Source organism: Delphinapterus leucas, chromosome 19 (assembly GCF_059928025.1).
Source record: "Delphinapterus leucas isolate spDelLeu-1000000601 "Yukka" chromosome 19, BTC_Dleu_Yukka2, whole genome shotgun sequence".
Classification (NCBI taxonomy): domain Eukaryota; kingdom Metazoa; phylum Chordata; class Mammalia; order Artiodactyla; family Monodontidae; genus Delphinapterus; species Delphinapterus leucas.
This window is the reverse complement of record NC_143147.1, coordinates 59,847,484-59,868,622: the sequence shown is the minus strand read 5'-3', so window position 1 is coordinate 59,868,622 and position 21,139 is coordinate 59,847,484. Positions and strand designations below refer to the sequence as shown.

Here is a 21,139-nt window from a genome sequence, read left to right as displayed (position 1 = left end):
CACAGCAGTGAAAGTGCCGAGTCCTGGACAACTGGACTGCCAGCGGATTCCTAAGTGTGTCTTTTTTAAAAATAATTTTTATCAAGGGTAAGTGATCACATTACAGGAAACTAGAGAAACAGAGATAAAGATTTAAAACACACAGTCTTTCTCCTTTTGTGACAATGACAGTTGATTAACTAGCATTCTGGTGTCTTTTCCCCCATGCACGTTTTACTGAGTGTTCAGATTTGTGCCATAAAAATTGGATGTCTCATTGTTATTGTTATTGTCAAATTCTAGGTATTTATAAGGCTTCTACTTCCTAAAAAAGAAAGTGAGTAACTTTTAAAAGTTTGGTTTATTGAGGATAATTTATGTACAAATTTATTATGTAAATTATTAGTGTTATGTAAAAAGTTATCCTTTTTCAGAGCACAGTTCAGTTCAGCAAATGGACAGACGCAAGTAGCCATCATACACTCAAGATATCAGCTATTTCCTGCATCCCAGAAGTCAGTACATCTTCCCACCTCCAGCCCCCAGCAAACTCTGATCTGCTTTCTGTTCCTATAGTTTGGTCATTTCTAGAATGTCATATAAACAGGATCACACAATATGTAGCTTTTCTTGTCTAGCTTTTTCTTCACTTTGCAGAGTGCTTTGAGAGTCAGCCTGATGTCACAAGATCAGTTGCTGACTAGTAGTCCCTCATGTGCATATATCAACATTTGGTTGTTTCCAGTTTGGAGGGGAAGCATTACCAGAGCTGCTGTGAAATTGTGTGCAGGTCTTGGTATGGGAATGCAAAATGGAACAGGCCACTTTGGGAAACACTTTGGCAGCATTTGAGATCCCCAGCCATTCTCATCCTCACCAACACTTAATAGTGCCGTCATTTAAATTTTGGCCATTAGTAGATATGTTGTGGTGTCCTGTCGAGATTTTAATTTGCATCTTCCTAATGACCAATGATATTGAGCGTCTTTCATGTGAGTATTTGCCATCCATATATCTTCTCTGATAAAAGGTGTCTTTTGCTCATTTTTAAAAATTGAAGTATAGCTGTTTACAATGTTTCAGGTATACAGCAAAGTGATTCAGATATATATATATGTATACTTTTCCATTATAGGTTATTACAAGGTATTGAATATAGTTCCCTGTGCTATTGTTTATCTATATATCTGTTAATCCCAAATTCCCAATGTATCTCTCTACCCCCTTTCGCTTTGGTAGCCGTAGGTTTGTCTTCTATGTCTGTGAGTCTATTTCTGTTTTGTAAATAAGTTCATATGTATCATTTTATTAGATTCCACATATAAGTGGTATCATATGCTATTTGCCTTTCTCTTTCTGACTTACTTCACTTAGTGTGATCATCTCTAGGTCCATCCATGTTGTTGCAAATGGCATTATTTCATTCTTTTCATGGCTGAGTAATTGCGTATATATGTGTGTGTGTGTATGTATGTATGTATATATATACACATACACACATACCACATCTTCTTTATCCATTCATCTGTTGATGGACATTTAGGTTGTTTCCATGTCTTGTCTATTGTAAATAGTGCTGCTATAAACACTGGGGTGCAGGAGTCTTTCCGAATTAGTTTTTGTCTTTTCTGGATATATGCCCAGGAGTGGGATTGCTGGATCATATGGTAACTCTATTTTTAGTTTTTTAAGGAACATCCGTACTGTTCTCCATAGTGGCTGCACCAATTTACATTCCTACCAACAGCGGAATGTAAATTTTTCTCCACACCCTCTCCATCATTTATTATTTGTAGACTTTTTGATGATGGCCGTTCTAACTGGTGTGAGGTGATACCTCATTGTAGTTTTGATTTGCATTTCTCTGATTATTAGTGATGTTGAGCATCTTTTCATTTGCCTGTTGGCCATCTGTATGTCTTCTTTGGAGAAATGTCTATTTAGATCTTCTGCCCATTTTTTGATTGGGTTGTTTGGTTTTTTTTATGTTGAGCTGTTTGAGCTGTTTGTATATATTGGAAATTAATCCCATGTCAGTCACATCATTTGCAAATATTTCCTCCCAGTCTGTAGGTTGTCTTTTTGTTTTGTTTATGGTTTCCTTTGCTGTGAAAAATCTTTTAAGTTTAACTAGGTCCCATTTGTTTATTTTTGCTTATGTTTCCATTACTCTAGGAGATAGATCCAAAAAACTATTGCTGTAATTTATGTCAAAGAGTGTTCTGCCTATGTTTTCCTCTAGGATTTTTATAGTATCCAGTCTTACACTTAAGTCTTTAATCCATTTTGAGTTTATTTTTGCATATGGTGTTAGAGAATGTTCTAATTCATTCTTTTGCAAGTAGCTGTCCAGTTTTCCCAGCAATACTTATTGAAGAGAATGTCTATTCTCCATTGTATATTCTTGCCTCCTTTGTCATAGATTAATTGACCATAAGTATGTGGGTTTATTTCCGGGCTCTCTATTCTGTTCCATTGATCTATGTGTCTGTTTTATTGTGCCAGTACCATACTGTTTTGATTACTGTAGCTTTGTAGTGTAGTCTGAAGTCAGGGAGTGTGATTCCTCCAACTCTGTTCTTCTTTCTTAAGATTGTTTTGGCTATTCAGGATATTTTGTGTTTTCATACAAATTTTAAAACTTTTGGTTCCAGTTCTGTGAAAAATGCCATTAGTGATTTGATAGGGATCACATTGAATGTGTAGATTGCTTTGGGTAGTATGGTCATTCTAACAATATTGATTCTTCCAATCCAAGAACATAGTATATCTTTCCATCTGTTTGTGTCATCTTCAATTTCTTTCATCAGTGTCCTTTAGTTTTCAGAGTACAGGTCTTTTGCCTTCTTAGGTAGGTTTATTCCAAGGTATTTTATTCTTTTGCTCATTTTTAAACTGAGTGGTTTATCTGATTATTGAGTTATGAGTTCTCATATGTTCTGGATACAAGTCCTTTACCAGATGTGTATTTTGAAAATATTTTTCTCCCAGGCTGGCTTGTAATTTCATTCTCTTAACGGTGTTTTTTGAAGAGCCAAAGTTTTAAATTTTGATGGATTCCAATTTATTAATTTTTTTCTTTCATAGTTCATGCTTTTTATGTCCTCTCTAAGAAATCTTTGCCTGACCTAAAGTCATAAAGATTTTCTCTATGTTTTCTGCTAAAGTGTGATAATTTTAGGTATATGATCCATTTAGGTATATGATCTATTTCAAGTTAATTTTTTTTTTTTTTTTTTTTTGCGGTATGCGGGCCTCTCACTGTTGTGGCCTCTCCTGTTGCGGAGCACAGGCTCCAGACATGCAGGCTCAGCGGCCATGGCTCACGGGCCCAGCCACTCCACGGTATATGGGATCTTCCCGGACTGGGGCACGAACCCGTGTCCCCTGCATTGGCAGGCAGACTCTCAACCACTGCACCACCAGGGAAGCCCTCAAGTTAATTTTATTATGGTCTGAGGTTCAGTCTTTTTTTGCATGTCCATCTCCAGTTGTCTTAGCACCCTTGGTGAAAAGACCATCCTTTCTCCACTGAAATACTGTGGCACCTTTGTCAGAAATCAGTCAATTGTGTGTATGTGTGTGTGTGTGTGTACACTCTCCATCCTGTTTCATTGATCTATTTGTCTATCTTTCGCCAATACCACATTGTCTTCATAAGTACAGCTTTATAGAAAGTCTTTAAATCAGATATTGGGAGTCTTTGTTCTTCTTTTACAAAATTATTTTGGCTATTCTAGGTCCTTTGGATTTCCATATGAATTTTAGAATTAGCTTGTCAATTTCTGGGGAAAAAATGCCTACTGGCATTGAGATTGGAAACGCATTGAGACTATAGAGCAGTTTGAGGAGAATTGGCACCTTAATATTGAATCTTCTGCTGCATGAACACAGCATATCTCTTCAGTATCTTTTTTTTTTTTTAAATGTGTACAGGTGTTTATTGCTATACTGGTGAAATTGGGAAAAAGCAGAAAACTGGATAGAGCCTAAATGTATACCAATGAGATATTTAAAATACTATCTGGTCATTGAAAAGAATTAAGGCGATTTCTATGTACACTGATATTGAATATCTCTAAGATACAACAGAAGAAAAAGTAAGGTGCAGAATAGGATATACTAAGCTTCCACTTGTAATTTTTTAAGTGGAGAGAAATACGCAAACACCCACAAACATAATGTTTATATATGCATAAAATACATCTGGCAAGACATTTAAGAGACAGTAACAGGCTGCCGGGGGAAGAGAGTCCAAGGCCCAGGAATAGATGTGAGAAAAATATGGAAGGTATTATTCTAGTTCAAGAAGAAAGTACTTTTTGAATTTTTGAATAAAAACTTATTCAGAGGATAAGATACCACCAGTAGAGAAAAGCATGCTTAAAGTACAGCAGGACAGCACAGAATGAAAGGGAAAAAATGTCTCACACACACAAATTCAAATTCCATTATCCAGGATCTGCATTTTTTAACTTGACATTACTTATGGGTATTTCCATGACCAGTGTGCTGAGGGGATTTGAAGAGACAGCCACCTGTATTCCTCCCAGCTACACCATTCACTGTGCACCTCAAATGCTTTAAGCTTCGTGTTCACGAGTACAAAACTGAGATAACAGCATATCCTTTCCAAGGGTTATGGTCATGACTAAAGGAGATGGGCTGGCGCCAACCACTCCCCACCCACAGCACAAGGCAACAGTTTCCTGCCCTTTCCCCCTCCCATAATCACAATATTAGAAGAGTTTTAGACTTGGACTTGAGATAGGTAATAGTTCTTTTAACTTTTATTTTTATTTATTTATTTTATTTTTGGCTGCACAGCATGCAGGATCCTAGTTCCCCAACTAGGGATCGAACCCATGACCCCTGCAGTGGAAGGATGGAACCCCAACCACTGGACTGCCAGGGAAGTCCCGGGTAATAGTTCTAATACATTAGAAAATATTAGTCAAGATTTGAGTACTATTGGGACTTCCCTGGCAGTCCAGTGGTTAAGACTCCATGCTTCCACTGCAGGAGGTGTGGGTTGGATCTCTGGTCAGGGAACTAAAGTCCCACGTGCCGCGCAGTGCGGCCAAGAAATTAAAAATAAATAAATAAATAATGTGCGAAAGTCATAAAAATTTTTTAAAAAAAGATTCAACTACTATTAAAAGAGTTGGTTTCCTAATTTCTTTCTCTCCACTCTGTGAGCTTCCTCTGAGCAGGGTACCACCATACACGTTGATGTTCCGATGTCCTAGCTTTGCTCTTTCACTTTTGGCAGCGAATGCCAGCATCAAGTCAAGTCCATGGATGGCGAGCTCGAAGCCTATAAGAAATCCATCATAAAGGAGGAAGAAAAGAATGAGAAGCTGGCCAGTATCCTGAACCGGGCAGAGACGGAAACCAGCCTGATGCAGAAACTGACTTTGCAGTGCCTGGCCAAGGAAGAGGCCCTGCAGAATGAGTTCAACACCTACAGGCTCACCCTGCTGGACACGGAGGACGCACTGGGCAAGGCCCACATGGTATGGTCATGTCTCCCACCTGCAGGGCAAGCCTCCCCGACCTCCTTCACAGCACCCACCCTTTGGCTCTTTCTTTCCAGGAATACACGGCAACCATAGGCCAATTGCAGACTCTCCACCAGACCATCCAGCATGAGCTGGAGCTGGGGAGGAAGATGGATGCCTCCATCGTGGAGAAGCTGCAGGAGCACGTGACCTCCAACAAGATGACAAAGTACTTCCATCAGCTCATCCTGAAGCTCCAGAAGGAAAAGACCAACCTGGTATGCCACCTGCACACACCCGGGCCTCGAAAGGCAGGTGCCCCCAGGGAGAGCAGGCATTGGGGCGCCTCTCGTGGGGAACAGACCACATGTGGCGGAATGGGCGGGAGCAAGGGGCACTCAGCATGTTCATTCACCTTTCATTTTTTTCTAGTTGAAAAGAAATGCATTTTTATTGTGGGGAACCTAGAAGTACAAAAAGGCATAAGAGGAGAATAAGACAGCTGCAGTCCCACCATCCAGAGATAATCTCTTCTAAAATTGTGGTGTATTTCCTTCTGGAAATTTTTCTAAACACACACGGTCATACTCATACACACAAAGACACACAGAAACACACGTGCATATGCACATCCCCATGTGCACATGTGAGCAAACACTTGTTCACACACGCAAACATGCACACATTTGTGCATGTTCACATACATGAACACATGTGTGAAGACACCTATGCATACACAACCCTAGAGGACATAGGACTCTTACTATATACCAGTTTTTAATCCACTCTAATCCATTTACATTAATTTTAATGAGCTATAACACAGAGAGAAAAGTGCACAAACAAGTGTAGTTGTCAGTGAATTTTTCACTATGTATGTAATGTTTTATTTTACATTATTGGCCTCATTCAACGTAACATTTTCCATTAAATATTCTTAGAAAAAGTACATGTTCACTTATGCATCACATTTCATCCTACAAATGTATGTGTTTTGTTCAACAGTTCTCTCATTAGACACACAGGTTGTTTCTAGGTTTTAAACTTTATAAATAACTCAGCACTGAACATGCTTGCTCACACATCTTTGTCCACATGTCTGAGGATAAATTGCTGCAGCAGAAACCCTGGTCAAATTGGTAGGAGCATTTTAAGTGGATTGTGGAGTTGCCCAAGCCTCTGCCTCCCCAGGGTGTGCCTGGAGGTCCTGAGTGAATATGATTGGCCCACCTGGCCTGGGGACCCCACCCCTACCCCTGTCATGAGCTCTCTCTTGCTCCCCCAGGGGTCTTGCTTTTCTCTGAGTGGGGGGGTCCCTGTATTCTTAGAAAAGCAATTTGTTACTTAAATAATTTCTTCTTTGGCTCTTCCTGTGAGGTGACCCCCTGCCTCGGGGCTGCTGTCTATCTGGCTAGCAGCCTGAAGCACCTCACCCCTCCCAGACACCTGGGAGGAGACCAGCTCGCTCCCGGCCTGGTGTGCTAAGGAACTGGAGAGACAGGGCTGGAACCAAGACCGCCCCTGCCTGGATCTCCTTGAGATGCCCTAGCTGACGCTAGTGGAGTACTTCCAGTTCTTATTCTGGGAAGTGGGGGCAAGACTACCTGCTGGGAGCAAAAATGGGGGGGCAGTGTGTACTGGAGAAGCTATGGAGTGTGGTGGGTGTGAAGTAAACCTGCCCAGCCCTGCTGCAGCACCACAGAGGCCGGTCCCCTGGCCCCCAGGTGTCCCTCTTCCCCAGCCACCCACGTAGGCGGCACATGTACTACCACTAATGTCCACAGGAGGGCAATAAGGAGTCCAGGTCCAGCATTTGTTGCAACAGTTGGTGGGCAGCAGGTGTACTACCACCCATGTCCACAGGAAAGCAGTAGAGAGTCCTAGGCCAGTGTTCGTTGAAACTATTGGTGGGCGGCATGTGTACTACCACCGATGTCCACAGGAGGGCAGTAAAGTCCTGGTCCAGCATCTGTTGCAACAATTGGTGGGCAGCAGGTGTACTACCACCCGTGTCCACAGGAGGGCAGTAAAGAGTCTTGGGTCAGCGCTTGTTGCAATTGGTGGGTGGCACATGTCCTACCACCCATGTCCACAGGAGGGCAATAAGGAGTCCAGGTCCAGCATTTGTTGCAACAGTTGGTGGGCAGCAGGTGTACTACCACCCATGTCCACAGGAGAGCAGTAGAGAGTCCTGGGCCAGTGTTCGTTGAAACTATTGGTGGGTGGCATGTGTACTACCACCGATGTCCACAGGAGGGCAGTAAAGTCCTGGTCCAGCATCTGTTGCAACAATTGGTGGGCAGCAGGTGTACTACCACCCGTGTCCACAGGAGGGCAGTAAAGAGTCCTGGGTCAGCGTTTGTTGCAATTGGTGGGTGGCACATGTCCTACCACCCATGTCCACAGGAGGGCAATAAGGAGTCCAGGTCCGGCATTTGTTGCAACAATTGGTGGGCAGCAGGTGTACTACCACCCATGTCCACAAGAGGGCAGTAGAGAGTCCTGGGCCAGTGTTCATTGAAACAATTGGTGGGCAGCAGGTGTACTACCACCCGTGTCCACAGGAGGGCAGTAAAGAGTCCTGGGTCAGCGTTTGTTGCAATTGGTGGGTGGCACATGTCCTACCACCCATGTCCACAGGAGGGCAATAAGGAGTCCTAGTCTGGCATTTGTTGCAACAGTTGGTGGACAGCAAGTGTACCACCACCCATGTCCACAGGAGGGCAGTAAAGAGTCCTGGGCCAGCATTTGTTGCAACAATTGGTGAGCAGCCCATGTACTACCACCCATGTCCACAGGAGGGCAGTAAAGAGTCCTCGGCCAGCATTTGTTACAACAATTGGTGGGCAGCCCATGTACTACCACCCATGTCCACAGGAGGGCAGTAAAGGGTCCTGGGCCAGCATTTGTTGCAACAATAGCCAGCAGATGCAAGTCCAGCTCTGGAAAGGGGGCACTTTTCCCAAACTGCTCATTACACCCCGTGGGCTGGTGGCAGACAGGGTGGGCATATCTGGGACAAGGAGCAGAGATTGTGGAGGGACAGAATCATACGCAGCTGGGTCCAGAGGGAGGGCAGGCACAGGTGAACCATGGGGCCTACACAGTTAGTTCAGGAGCAGTACTGATGTCCCAGGAGGAGGCCAGGGTGGTCTCAACAAAGGGGACAAACAGCCCGAGGGGACTGAGGGGAGGTCGGGGTGCTCTGGTTGGCCTGGTTGGTGGCTGAAAGGGGACTTAGGAGCTGAAGCCCTTCCAGGGTGGCTAGCACTGGGGTAGAGAGGAAGGCAGGGCCCCTGTGAAGACCCAGTGACCTTGGGTGGTCTTGGCAAAGAAAGGGAGGGGTGGATAGCCAGAGCTCAGAGGGGCCAGAGGGACCAAGGTGTGACCGCAAGGAGCTGGGTGACTTGAGATGCTGGCAGGGTCTGGCTTTAAACCTAGGAATGTTCTGGAAAGCCATGCACGATGGCTGGTCAGAGAGTGCATGTGTGACAGAGCCAGCTGGGGTCGTGTGGGGAGGGGCAGAGATGACCCTGGGAGACCAGGAGTTGATGGGAGCCACAGGCTGGTAGAGAGCTGAGGATTTTCGTGGGCAGGAACTAGTGGGCAGCCAACGGCGAGGGACTGGCTAGCAAGGTCAAGGCAGAGCCACAGCTCGGGGAAAGGGGCCCTGATCCCAAAGTGAGCCCGAGCTGCCTCCCTCCCTGATTCTCACAAGTATCCTTATGATCCACCCTCCATGGTAGGAAAGAGTGGAGCAAATCTGTCTTCGGAAGCCAACAGAGGAGGCAGGGTGGGCTGGCCCAGCCTTCAGGACAGTGGCAGCCCTGCGGAGCCCTGGGCACTTCTGCCCCGGGCTGAAGCTCCCACCCGCAGAACCAAGGTTGGCGAGAGCCCCAGTACAGTACAATCTGTTCTCTTAAGGACTGTGTCCAGCTTTTCCAGTGAAATGTAAGGACATTTGTCCCATCAAATAGAAATTAGAAGTTGGTGTTTGTCACAGCATCATTTAGAGTTGGAATGTTGATAAGAGATTGACAAGCTCAAAGAAGGCAGGCACCTTGGTATTCCTCACCAAAACACATGAGCTGTCAAGAGCAGTGCCCCATGATCATTGTGGAACAGATGACATTCCCAGGGACAGCTGTGACTTGCTTCCTAATCTCTGTTACAAATATGACCGAGTATTACACAGCTATTAAAAATGACATGACATGAAAGTTGTCAAATTGCAAAGTGGCTAACAAACCTATATGTAGAGTGTGATCCTGTTTTTCTTTTGGTGGGGGGGCAAAGCGGTTTATATACAAAGTCAGGAAGGCAGGATAGATTCTAAATAGTGATGCTGGCTAACTGTGTGGCAGATTTATGGGTGATCATCTGTATTTTCACATTTCCCCATTTCAATGCACGTTACTGTTTGTTTGATAAGAAGAGACAATAATGTTAGCTTTCTTTTTCTGTGAGAAATCATTAGGGTTCCAACAAGTAGGTCCTTTGACAGGTCATGAGGTGGAGAGAAAGCCAACATCCTCCTCTCCTGATTATGTTTTGGAATTTCTCCAGATGAATACCTGGATGATCAAGGAAACAAGAAGCCAACCAGCTCATTTGGAGCCTCCCAGAGAGAGAAAAAAAGTTCAGACATGTTTCCTTCTGCTAATTCAGGTGACACATCATTCCAAAATTGATGGTGACATTGCTCAGACCACCCTGGACATCACGAACACCAGCTGCAGGCTGGACATGCATCAGAAGACACTGGCTGAGCTGGACAAGGAAGTGAAAAAAGTCAACGACCTCATCACAAACAGTGAAAATGAAATCTCCAGGCGCACAGTCCTGGTTGAGAGAAAGCAAGGCCTCATCAGCTCTTTGGACAAGCAGCTGGAGCACATGATCTCTGAACTCGGGGTAAGACCCCGGGGCCGGGAGGCTGCTCGGGTTGATGTCCATGCCTGGCCATTTCAGGAACTTCTGATTTTCAGAAACGAACTCACGTAGGACACACGCGTTCCTGTCCCGCCAATCATACAGGTGAAGCACACGTGTCTGTGCCAAGTGCTCTGACTCAGGGGCTGTCTGCAGACCTCTGCTGGGCCAGATAGTATTTCAGGTGTTACAGGCCAGATGGTCTCTGTTGCAATCCCCCACCCCAGCGGCTATGAGGAGGCACAGGCAGTACGTAAACAGACGGGTGTGGCCGTGTGCAGTAAAACCTTACTTAGGGCCCCTGAAGTTTGAATTCCATATAACTTCCGCCTGGCACAAAATTCTCTTCTGATTTTTTGTGCGGCCCACGGGCTATGCGAAGATAGGCAGCAGGCGGGATCTCAGCCACTGACTGCAGCTCTAAGTGAAGTGGTCTGATGAGTCTGGGGCTTGAAGTCCTACAGGTTTTCCAGGTATCGCTGACCTGAGGAGCCCACCAACAGCTTCAAGTCCCAGAACAGGATGGGCAGCTGGGGGCGCATTCTTAGGTAGACCTCGACACCAGAGTGCGGTGTCAGAGCTGCAACCTGCGTGGATTCCAAGGGAGTAAAGACCCTAACCCATGACAGTGTGCTGTTAAAAGACAATTTGCAAAGCCCCTTTGGGCGACAGAGGCCCTGCTGCCCCTGCCCCAAGACTGGGGCATGGTGGGGCCCGGCCAGTGGAGGGAGGGGAAGGGGTCACAGACCCCCAGACCCATATCTCCCACAGCAGGTCAGTCCATATGGCCTGGGCCCTCAGGGGAAGGGACCCAATGACAGGGTCCCTGGTCCCTCTGAGTAAAGATCCCCTACTCGTCGTACAGACACATGATCTCAGGGGTCCCCACCCTCGGCAGCCCACCCAGGTTTAGAGGCTCATTCTTCTTTCTGGTGAACATCACTTTCAGGGGGAAGAAGTGGGGCCCCTGGAGCTGGAGATCAAGAGGCTGGCCAAGCTGGCCGAGGAGCACAACGCCGGCGTGGCGCAGGCCCGGGCGGCCTGGCTCCGGCTGCAACAGGAGATGGTGGCGGCCACGCAGGGGCGCGAGGAGCACCTGGCCTCCCTGGACATGTCCGTGAAGGAGATCCACATCCTGGAGCAGAAGAAACTACGGATAGAAAGTGAGCTCCCCTGCCCAGCCCCGCTCCACAGCACCTGCTGTGGTGTCCCGGTCCCACCTGGTCCCACCTGGTCAGCCCAGCCCTGCAGCCCCACAGGAAGTGCTGTCTGGTGTCCAGGGCCCACTCGGCCTGAACACATCATGCCCATTTCTTCCCAGAGGTCCTGCCGCCTGCTTGTCCTGCCCTTGGGCCACCCAAACCCCCCTGTTGGTGGTCAGGGTCGTTGCTTTCCGGCCCTGCCCCTGAGCTTGGCTGGTCTTTCCTAGGGGCTTGGTGTCTGAGCACCAACCCTGTCCCCTTCGGCCCCCTCTGGCTGGGCGGGGGTGCCCGAAGGTCGGCGGGGCCGGGGGGCACTCTGGGCACAGACCCAGATCACAACCCCCAGGGGCCACCCCCGACCCCCGGCCGCCCTCCCCACAGACAAGATCGACCAGGAGAAGAAAGAGCAGAAGCAGATCAAGCGGCACATGAGGGACCTGGACAATGACCTGAAGAAGCTCAACGTGCTGATGAACCAGAACCGATGCAGCTCCGAGGAGCTGCAGCAGGGCAACCTGGCCACCGAGGGCGAGTTCGTGCGTGCGCTCAAGGTGGGCTCCACCTTGAGCTCCCGCCCGTGGTGGGCAGGCAGGGGGCGAGGCGGGGGAACAGGTGTGCGCCTGCCCTCAGCCCCACCCTCAGCCGCCCCCTCCCCATGCAGGCCTCGGAGCGAGAGACCATCGAAATGCAGGAGAAGCTGAACGAGCTCAGGGAGGAGAAGGCGGCCGTGCTCAACAGCCTGGTGGAGGCGGAGTGAGTGCCGGGCACGTCCCGTCCCAGGGTTGCTGCCCCGCGGAGCTGTGGGAGGCCACTGTCCACGTAAACCGGCCCGGGAGGTGGGGGCGGCTCTGGAACCCGAGGGGGATCCTGGGGAAGAGTGGGGTTCTTGTCTCCTGAGCTCGGGGCAGCCCTCCCACCAAACCCATGATCGTGGTGGCTGGAAATAGAGTGGCTTCCTTTGGGACAGACTTTATAAAAACTGTATGATCTTTCTGGTGCCTGATTGTAAGAGTAATCCAGACCCAACAGTAAGCATTTTAAACTGTAACAGTGTGTGCAGAGTAGAAAGGAGACTCACACTTAATCCCACCCTCTTCCTTTACCATTTTCTCTGTGTATTTCTTTCATTTTTTTTTTAACAAAAATGAGATTGCTCTCTATGTCCCCCTTTGAAGTAACCTTATATTTTTCTGTGATGTCCTTCCTCATTGGTGCACGTAGATCTGTATCTCCAGTTGCAAGGGCTCTTGAGCGGGTACTGTATGCAGGCACCCTGATTGGTGCCATGTGATTGCCAAGGGGCTGAGTGGCAAAGGGATCATCCCCTCCCTGTGGTTTGACAGAATCTACACATAACACCACCTGGAGCTTGCAGAGGATCTTAGTCCCTCCAGGCTGCTACAACGGAACACCACAGACTGGGGCTTATAAACAATAAACAGGAATTTATTGCTCACAGTTCTGGAGGCTGGAAGTCCGAGATCAGGGTGCCTATATGGTCGGGTGAGGGCTCTCTTCTGGGTTGCAGACTCCTTGCTGTGTCCTCACAGGGTGGCAGGAGAGGGGGAGATCTGTGGGGTCTCTTTTATGAGGGCACTAATCCCATTCATGGGGGTTCCACCCTCATGACCTCATCACCATCCCAAGACTTGGCATAAGGATTCCAACATGTGGATTTGGGGGCGGGGGGGACACAAACATTCAGACCACAGGGGGTGGGGGGGCATGTGTCTTTGCTAACATTTTAATAGCTTTCAGGCTCTTGGTCTATCTAGGCTTTTGACTTCTTCTTATATCAAATTCTATCACTTATATTTGCTTTTCTCAGTTTCTCCTAAAGTTACATATCTGTTTTCTCCTCTGCCCCAGCCCCCTGCCCCGGCCCCCCAGTGAGGGTGGTGGGCACTGGGGTTGAGTTCACCTTCTGGTCCCAGAATGGTAACATTTGTTTCTATTTAAACCCTTGCCTGGGTGCCTGCAAATTAACCAGGCCACCTGCTAGGTGAGGGCGCCCCTCATGGACGGGAAGGCGAGGGTCTCCCGTAGCCCATTACAGACATTGCTCCTTGTGCTCGGTGCCCACCCCAAGCACAGCACGCAGCGCTCACCAAAGCATCAGAAAGAAAGCCCCTTCGTTCTCCAGCTCTTACACTGCCTCTCCTTCCCTTAAAGACACCAGATCATGCTTTGGGACAAAAAAATCCAACTGGCAAAAGAGATGCGCGCCTCAGTGGATTCCGAGACGGGCCAGACAGAGATCCGGGCCATGAAGGCCGAGATCCACAGGATGAAGGTGGGTGGGAGGAGGGAGGTGTGGGGAGCTTGGGAGCTCGGGGTCCTGGGAGGAAACCACTCCAGCACAGCGGCCTGCAGCCCAAGCACAAGGAAACTTGCTGTTCCCTTTGCTGACCTCCTGTATCAGGGCCTGTCCAATTCTTGTTCTTACTGCACCGAAAGGGCTACAGGACACACAGCTGTCTGCACAGTATTCATGAACTATTTTACCCTCACTCTGTACAAGCAATGCACTCCAGTATTTTTAAACGCTGGCTGTGACCCCCGCCCCCCACCAATCTCACGACCCATTTGTGAGATGTATCCCACTGTTGGACCAGAAAGACTCTCACTCAGTAACAGGGTTCAAGGAACACACCCACCTTTTCATTCCGAGCCATGTTTTCTCTCTACTGTCATCTTTAGCTGGATTTCATTCCCTTGAGAAAAGGCTGGTAATTAAATCACAGGCTGTCACTGAGCCAAAGGTTCAGGGCCTTAAGGATACAAATGAGAGCAGGTAATAAAAACAAATGTGGCATCACTTTTATAATTACGTGGCTGATAATAACCCCGCTAGCTATTGAGCCCAGAGGAACTCTGATCAAATGCATCTACTGCCGCTAAGTTTTAGAAAACCACTCCATCTAACGGACTTTTCAAACCGCAGAAGTGGCAGCAGGTCAGACCCTCCACCACAGAGCTTACAGCCACACAGGCATGTGCACACACACACATGGACGGACGGGGCTACCGCCCCCTTGCCCCCTAGTTGTGGTTTTGTTTTGTTTTGTTTTCCGTAACAAAAATAGTACATATAATTCAGCAACTTATTTTTTAAAAAATAATCCAGACATTCTCTTTCTTTAACAGTTGCAGAATATACTATGGATATAACATAATTTAATGAAACATTCCTAGGTTGATGTGAAGATTCAGAATGTTTCCAGTTTGTTGTTTTGTCACTAAAACAATTGTTACAATGATATCCTTGTGGAAATCAGTGACCATATTTGTTTTCATGGGTCTGTTTCTGGGCCCTCTGCTGTGTCCACTGATCCAAGAGCCCAAATCCACACGGTCTTGATTTCTGTGGCTCTGTCCAATGTGATTCCTCCAGCATTGTTCTTTTTTACAAAATTGTCTTGTCCATTCAATATCTTTTGCCTTTCCAAAAACATTGACAATCAGCCTGTCAATTTCCTGCGTGGATCATGGTTGGGATTTGAGGCTACAGATCAATTTAGAGAGAATTGACACCTTAGCATTGATGAGTTTTCCAGTCCATGAGCAGGTGTATCTGTCTCTCCATTTACTTGGTCTTGTTTGATTTCCCTTGTTAGTGTTTTTGTCTTCGGCATTCGGGTTTTGCATATGTTTTGTTAGATTTATACCTAAGTGTTTCGTGTTTTCTGGTGCTGTTGTAAATGGTACTTTCTAAAATTTTCAAATTCCAGTTTCTCATTGTTAAGGTACAGAAATACAATGGACTTCTTTTGTGTGCGTGTGGTACGCGGGCCTCTCACTGTTGTGGCCTCTCCCGTTGCGGAGCACAGGCTCCGGACGCACAGGCTCAGCGGCCATGGCTCATGGGCGCAGCAGCTCCGCGGCATGTGGGATCTTCCCGGACCGGGGCACGAACCCGTGTCCCCTGCATTGACAGGCGGACTCTCAACCACTGTGCCACCAGGGAAGCCCCTACAACGGACTTTTTTACATTGACTTTGTTCCTGTGATTTTGCTAAACTCACTCATTTGTTTATCGGTCTATAATATTTGACAACCCACTGCATGAAAAGGGGTTTCTCAGTGGATTTGCGTTGCTGGTTTACACGTGGGGGATTGAGCACACGCGTGTGCCGGTGTGTATATTTATGTGTGTGTTTTGGCGTTTCCTCCTTGGGAGGTTGCCTGTTTATATCTTTGCCTGATTTTCCTGTTTCTTATTTCTTAGCAATTTTTAGGACCTCCTTGTATATTGGGGTTAATAACCCCTGTCTTTAATACCTATTCTAAACGTTACCTCTGGTCTACTGCTTGCCTTTACACATTTTTTTTTATGGTCTCTTTCCGCTCAGAATGTGTTTAGTGTTTAGTTGTGTATCTGTCTTTTCCTGTATGGCTCCTGGGTCTCCGGTACTGTTAAGAAGGTTCCCCAGGTTGAGGTTACACAAACAGATTCCTGAGCTTTGTCAATTGTTTGCACATACTTAGATCTTGAATCCACCTGGAATTTATTTGGGGATATGTTGTGAATAGGGGTCCATCTGTATTTTCCCTCTGCTGGGGAGTGAGTTATGCCAGCAGCATGTATCAGATGATCTGTGCTTCTCTCACTGATCTGAACGGCCACGTTGATCACATGGATGGAGATGAGGATGCCATCCTTGTCCTGCATCTCTGCTCTGCTGTGACAGTTATTTTGACGGGCTCGTGCCAGCGCAGAGCATTTGGTTACTGTCACCCTTGCTCTGTTTTAACCTCGTGGTCTAGGCCTCCCACCACCACTCCTAACTTAACTTGGGGATTCCTGCCTGTCTATCCTTTTGTTATTTTGAATCAACTTTATTGAGGAATAATTTACATGCAGTAACATGAACTTATTTTAAACGTCCAGTGCACACGTATGCAGCCACCACCCCATGGAGACGCAGAGCACGTCCACCCCTGCAGAAAGCTCCCTGGAGCCCCTCGCAGCCCAGCTCCCACCACGACCCAGCCCCCAGCCCCAGGCCCTATAGGCCCTACACACCACCATCTCACAAAACCATGGTGCGTTTTTCCTAATGAGGAAATTAAACTTGGTGCAATACAGTTAACCAAACTACAAATTCTAACCAGAGTTCACCGTTTTTTTTTGGCTAATGTCCTTCTTCTGCTCCAGGACTCATCCCTGGGCCACATCTAGTCCTCATGTCGCCCCACCTGCCCCGGTCTCTGACGGTTTCTCAGTGTTGCCCTGTTTGCCTGGTGTTCTTTACATGGACCTTAAATCGCTCTGACCGGCTGACTAAGCCCCCAGGTTCCTTTCTCCCCTGGGGACATCACCCCTGTGGGTTCCCTGATGGTTCAGTTGGATGTGGTGGGAGGTCCCTCTGCTCTGTGCGCCCAGGTCAAGCACGGCCAACTGCTGAAGCAGCAGGAGAAGATGATCCAGGACATGGAGCTGGCTGTCGCACGCAGAGAGACCATCTCCACTCGGGCCGAGGGGCAGTGCAAGATGGACAAGAAGCTGCTCACCCGCACAGACTTCCACCGCAAGCAGACCGAGCTGAGACGGAAGATCAGGGACATTCACAAGGTAGGGGAGCCGAGCGACTGGGAAGGGACCACGCTGCGGACCACCTGTCCACAGGTGGTCAGCCTGTGTCACCAGCCCCGCTGGCAGGCATGCAGGCATCACTGGCCAGGGCCATATTTCTGATGTACTTTCCCCAGCTTGGGCTGCGATTTCACTCTGTCCTTCCTGCCTGCTTCTCGGCCGGCCCCTGCCTGCTTCTCGGCCGGTCCCTCCCTGCCCCACCTGCCTCACCGCCTCTTCTTCTGCCCCTCATTCCCAGAGCTATGGTCACAGCTGCTGTGTCAGGGCTGTTTTAGGAGACAGAGAAGTGACAGTGGGGGCTGGGGGTGATGGGAGGAGCTCGGGTGCAGAATCAGACAAGCTGCTTTCTTCTGTGCTGGGGACAAAAGCCTGAGCCTCACAGCAGGCTCTGGTGCTGTGCTGGTTCTGGGTCAAGATACAGTGGGTGTCAGATCAGTAGGTGCTTCCCGAGTGCCCCTAACGTCCTGCTCTGATTGGGGCTTTCTTTGGGAGTTTGTCTTGGGTTTAACAGAAGATCTGTATAGGGAGGGTGCAGCTCAGGACTGGAGGCGGCCCTATTTCTGCCCCTTTCTGCCTAACAGAGATGGCATCAGGGAAGTATGGAGTGCTGGTGAAGGGCACGAGTCCCTGTGTCACTGACCCCAAGTGGGTGGTGGGGATGGGCCAGCGGGTACGTGGAGGGCACCCACTCGAGCCCATGTCCCCGTCCACCAGTCCACATCGACTGAGCATGTGGTGTGTGCCTTGCCCTGAGAAGGGACCAGCTGTATGGCCCAAGTGCCCCCTCCTTTTGTGATCACCAGGCTGGGCTGTGGGCTCAGACTTCCCTCAGCCCCTGCTGACCAGCTGTGTGGCCTCAGTGCGTATAGAAACCTTCCACGCCTGAATTTCCTCGTCTGCCAGTGGAGATAGGAGCAGTGGCCCCTCCCTGAGAGGCGAGGGTTACATGAGACAGAAAGCGGCCTCGGAGCCCCACCGTGGGTCCCAGCCCCTCCGTGGGTCCCAGCCCTGCTCTTCCACTCATGGCTCAGGCACGTTGTCTGACCTCTCTGTGCCTCTGTTTACTGACCTGTGAAATGGGTCCTCACCTCATGGCATCACGCAGAGGACTGAATGGAGAATGTTGGAATAGCCCCTGTAGGGGGAGTCCTGTATGAGGGAAGGTAGCTGAAAATGACAGACTTGATCCCAACTGCTCATTTGGATGTTACTGGAGGCGCAGAGGGGCCTTTTCCGGGCCTGGTTTGTGCATTTCTCTGCCACGTTGGCCACTCCTGGTGTCCATCCCTCTCAACACCTCGTGGCTCCCCAGGGGCCTCCTCTGCCCAGCTTGGTGACGGACTCCTCTCCGCCCCACCCCACAGAGGGTCTGGCCAGGGATCCCTTGCTGGCCTCCCCACCCCCAATACTCTCCTGCACCCCTTTTTTGGGAATCCTCCTGGATCATGTGCATAGAGGGTCCTGGGGTCCTCCCAGCCTGACTCTGCTCTGTCGGCTGAATAACCGGTGGGCAGGGTCCCAGGATGCTCCTGTCTAACCCCCCCAGGCCACCGAGGAGTGCACCCAAACCATCCTAGAACTGGAAGAAACTCAAAAATCCGTGAGCGACTCCCTCCTGGAGAAACAGGAGCAGCTGTCAAGGATGCAGGCCAAGGCCGACGAGCTCGAAGCTGACCTGTACCAGCTGGCAGCCCTCAAGCGACAGGTACACAAGTCCCCAGGGCCACCAGGGCCATAGGAACCCAGCAGCAAGGCCCGTTCCGGCCCAGCTAAGCCCAGGCTGATCACAGCTGAGGTGCTGTCATCCACCTCATGTTTCCCATGAAGTCTCCATGGGCCGGCACTGTCCTGGGTGCCAGGGCAGCAGACTAGAATAGAAAAGGTGACAATCCCTGCCCTCCTTCTGAGGGCGGGAGGGCAGGTGAGAAACAAAACGAATAAGAAAAAAGATACCATATATCTGATGGTGATATAGATACTCCGGAGAAACAGGGGGCAGAGAAGGAGCATCGGGTGGGTGGGGGCTGCACTTGTAAGTAGGGTGGTCTGAGACGGCCACACAGGGGAAGCGACACTGGAGTCAAGACTTGCAGGGAGCGAGGGAGCGAGCACCCCCAGGTACAGCAGGAGCTGGAGACTGCTGGGGCCCCTGGGCTTGCACCGCTTGGGGGTGCACCACCATGGCCAGGGGCTTCTCCCTCAGGGAGGGGGTTGGGGGGGAGGAGTAACTTGGGGTTATCAGGATCGCTCGGCTCTCATGTTGAGTGTGGAATGGGAGGGCCAAGAGTGGACACGGGAACCTGTTTGAGGCCATGATGGTAATTAAGGAGGATGGGGACGCACGGAACACAGCACGGAACGCGGGTAGCCTGGGGCTAGTGCAAAGCCGTCAGATTCTGCGTATAATTTCAAAGTCGCCCCAGTGGGATTTCCTGCTGGATTGGATGTGGTGGTGTGAGCAGAAGAGAGGGGTCAAGCAGGGCTGCAGGGTTTGGGGCCTGACCAGCTGAGATGGGAGTGGTGGGCGCCGGGCCTGGCCCCTGGCAGGTTGGATGGCGGGGGAGGGAGCGTCCAGGCTCCACCCCGTGCATGTCAGCCTTTTTGCCTGGAGCTGGAGACTCAGCACCCTCAGCTGTTCATTCCTGCAAAGTTCTCCTCCGGCATGTCCTTGAGTTGGAGCTCGTGTCAGCCCAGAGGGTGTCCTCTTTTTAACGTGCGTAGCCTGACACAGGGTCTCTTGTCCCACCCAAGAACCTTTCCACGCTCGTGGCCCTGCAGTCACGCCTCAAGCACCTGCAGGCCGTGAAGGACGGGCGCTACATCTTCCTGCTCCGCAATAAGCAGTCACTGCTGGCAGAGCTCAAGCGGCTGGATGACCGCCTGGCCAGCATCAGCACCATCCTCCACCACGTGAAGGACGAGTACCCCCAGTTCCAGGAGGCCCTGCTCAAGGTCAGCCGGTCCATCAGCAACAGGCTGGAGTCATCCGGGCCCTAGAGCGCCCACCCCAAGGAGGAGATCAGTTTTGTGTATCATCAGGGGCTTCAAATCTTTCTACCCTCAGAGACACCAGTTAAGAGAAACAGACAGGCCAGCATTGTAGGAATGGGTTTTTTTTAGCCACCCAGCAGTTTAAACCAAGTCAAATGTCAGCGTTTCCAGTTGCATTTCGGTGAGTCTTCCGCTTGCAAAGGCAGTGTCAGTGAACACGAACCCATATTCCCACATTGGGCTTACTCCTCCAAGTAAAATTGGAAACCCAGGTCTCTGCTCCTGCCCCCACTCCCAGCATGGGTTAAATCCAGATTCCCATCTTACACGAGCAAGTCCAGGGGGACCCTGGCTGCATCTGGAAGCCTAATGCCTGAGATAAGACCACACAGGTGCATGAACACAGACCTCCTTGTCTGCCCACTTGTCCTGCCCTCTCCTCCAGCCAGGGCTCCTCCCCCCACACTCTGATTCCTGAGCCCCTGCTACCTATGCCTTCTCTGCAGTTTAAAGGGAAAATGTTCTACAAAGTAATTTTAAACTTTCAGCAGAAAAATAAAACTATTTTTCTGAATATGAGAGAAAATCGTATTTATTCTAAAACATTTCAGAAATGCAAAACCCACAAAGAAGCGAGGAGGCCCTCAATCCTGCTCTGACACCGCTGCACCGGGCTTTCTGTGCCTGGTTCCACCTGACAAGGCCACAGGGTCCGGCTTCTGTATGTCATTTTGGAAAGCTTTCTCCTTTTTTTTCTTCCTTTTAATTTTTATTGGAGTATGATTGCCTTACGATGTTGTGTTAGTTTCTTGCTGTACAAGCTTGCCTCTTTTTTTTTTTTAAGCTTGCTCGCCTTAACATGAGACTTTGTGTACGAAAAGTTCCTTGTCATTGAACATTTTCATGACAGTCGATTTTATGGGTTATGACAATGTTTT

At 49.1% G+C, this 21,139-nt stretch overlaps 1 protein-coding gene across 1 annotated transcript in view; it reads left to right on the top strand.

Moving 5' to 3' along the window:
* CCDC40 (coiled-coil domain 40 molecular ruler complex subunit) overlaps positions 1 to 20,900 on the top strand; it is a 42,448-nt gene extending 21,548 nt beyond the window's left edge. The window contains exons 11-21 of the mRNA XM_089901837.1: positions 5,252 to 5,495; positions 5,576 to 5,758; positions 10,149 to 10,394; positions 11,362 to 11,575; positions 11,734 to 11,896; positions 11,985 to 12,165; positions 12,276 to 12,367; positions 13,787 to 13,907; positions 17,001 to 17,189; positions 18,757 to 18,915; positions 19,962 to 20,900. Of these exons, the coding sequence (XP_089757963.1) occupies positions 5,252 to 5,495; positions 5,576 to 5,758; positions 10,149 to 10,394; positions 11,362 to 11,575; positions 11,734 to 11,896; positions 11,985 to 12,165; positions 12,276 to 12,367; positions 13,787 to 13,907; positions 17,001 to 17,189; positions 18,757 to 18,915; positions 19,962 to 20,207 (2,038 nt within the window). The 3' untranslated portion in view covers positions 20,208 to 20,900. The remainder of the gene's footprint in view (positions 1 to 5,251; positions 5,496 to 5,575; positions 5,759 to 10,148; positions 10,395 to 11,361; positions 11,576 to 11,733; positions 11,897 to 11,984; positions 12,166 to 12,275; positions 12,368 to 13,786; positions 13,908 to 17,000; positions 17,190 to 18,756; positions 18,916 to 19,961) is intronic.
* Positions 20,901 to 21,139: the final 239 nt, after the last annotated feature.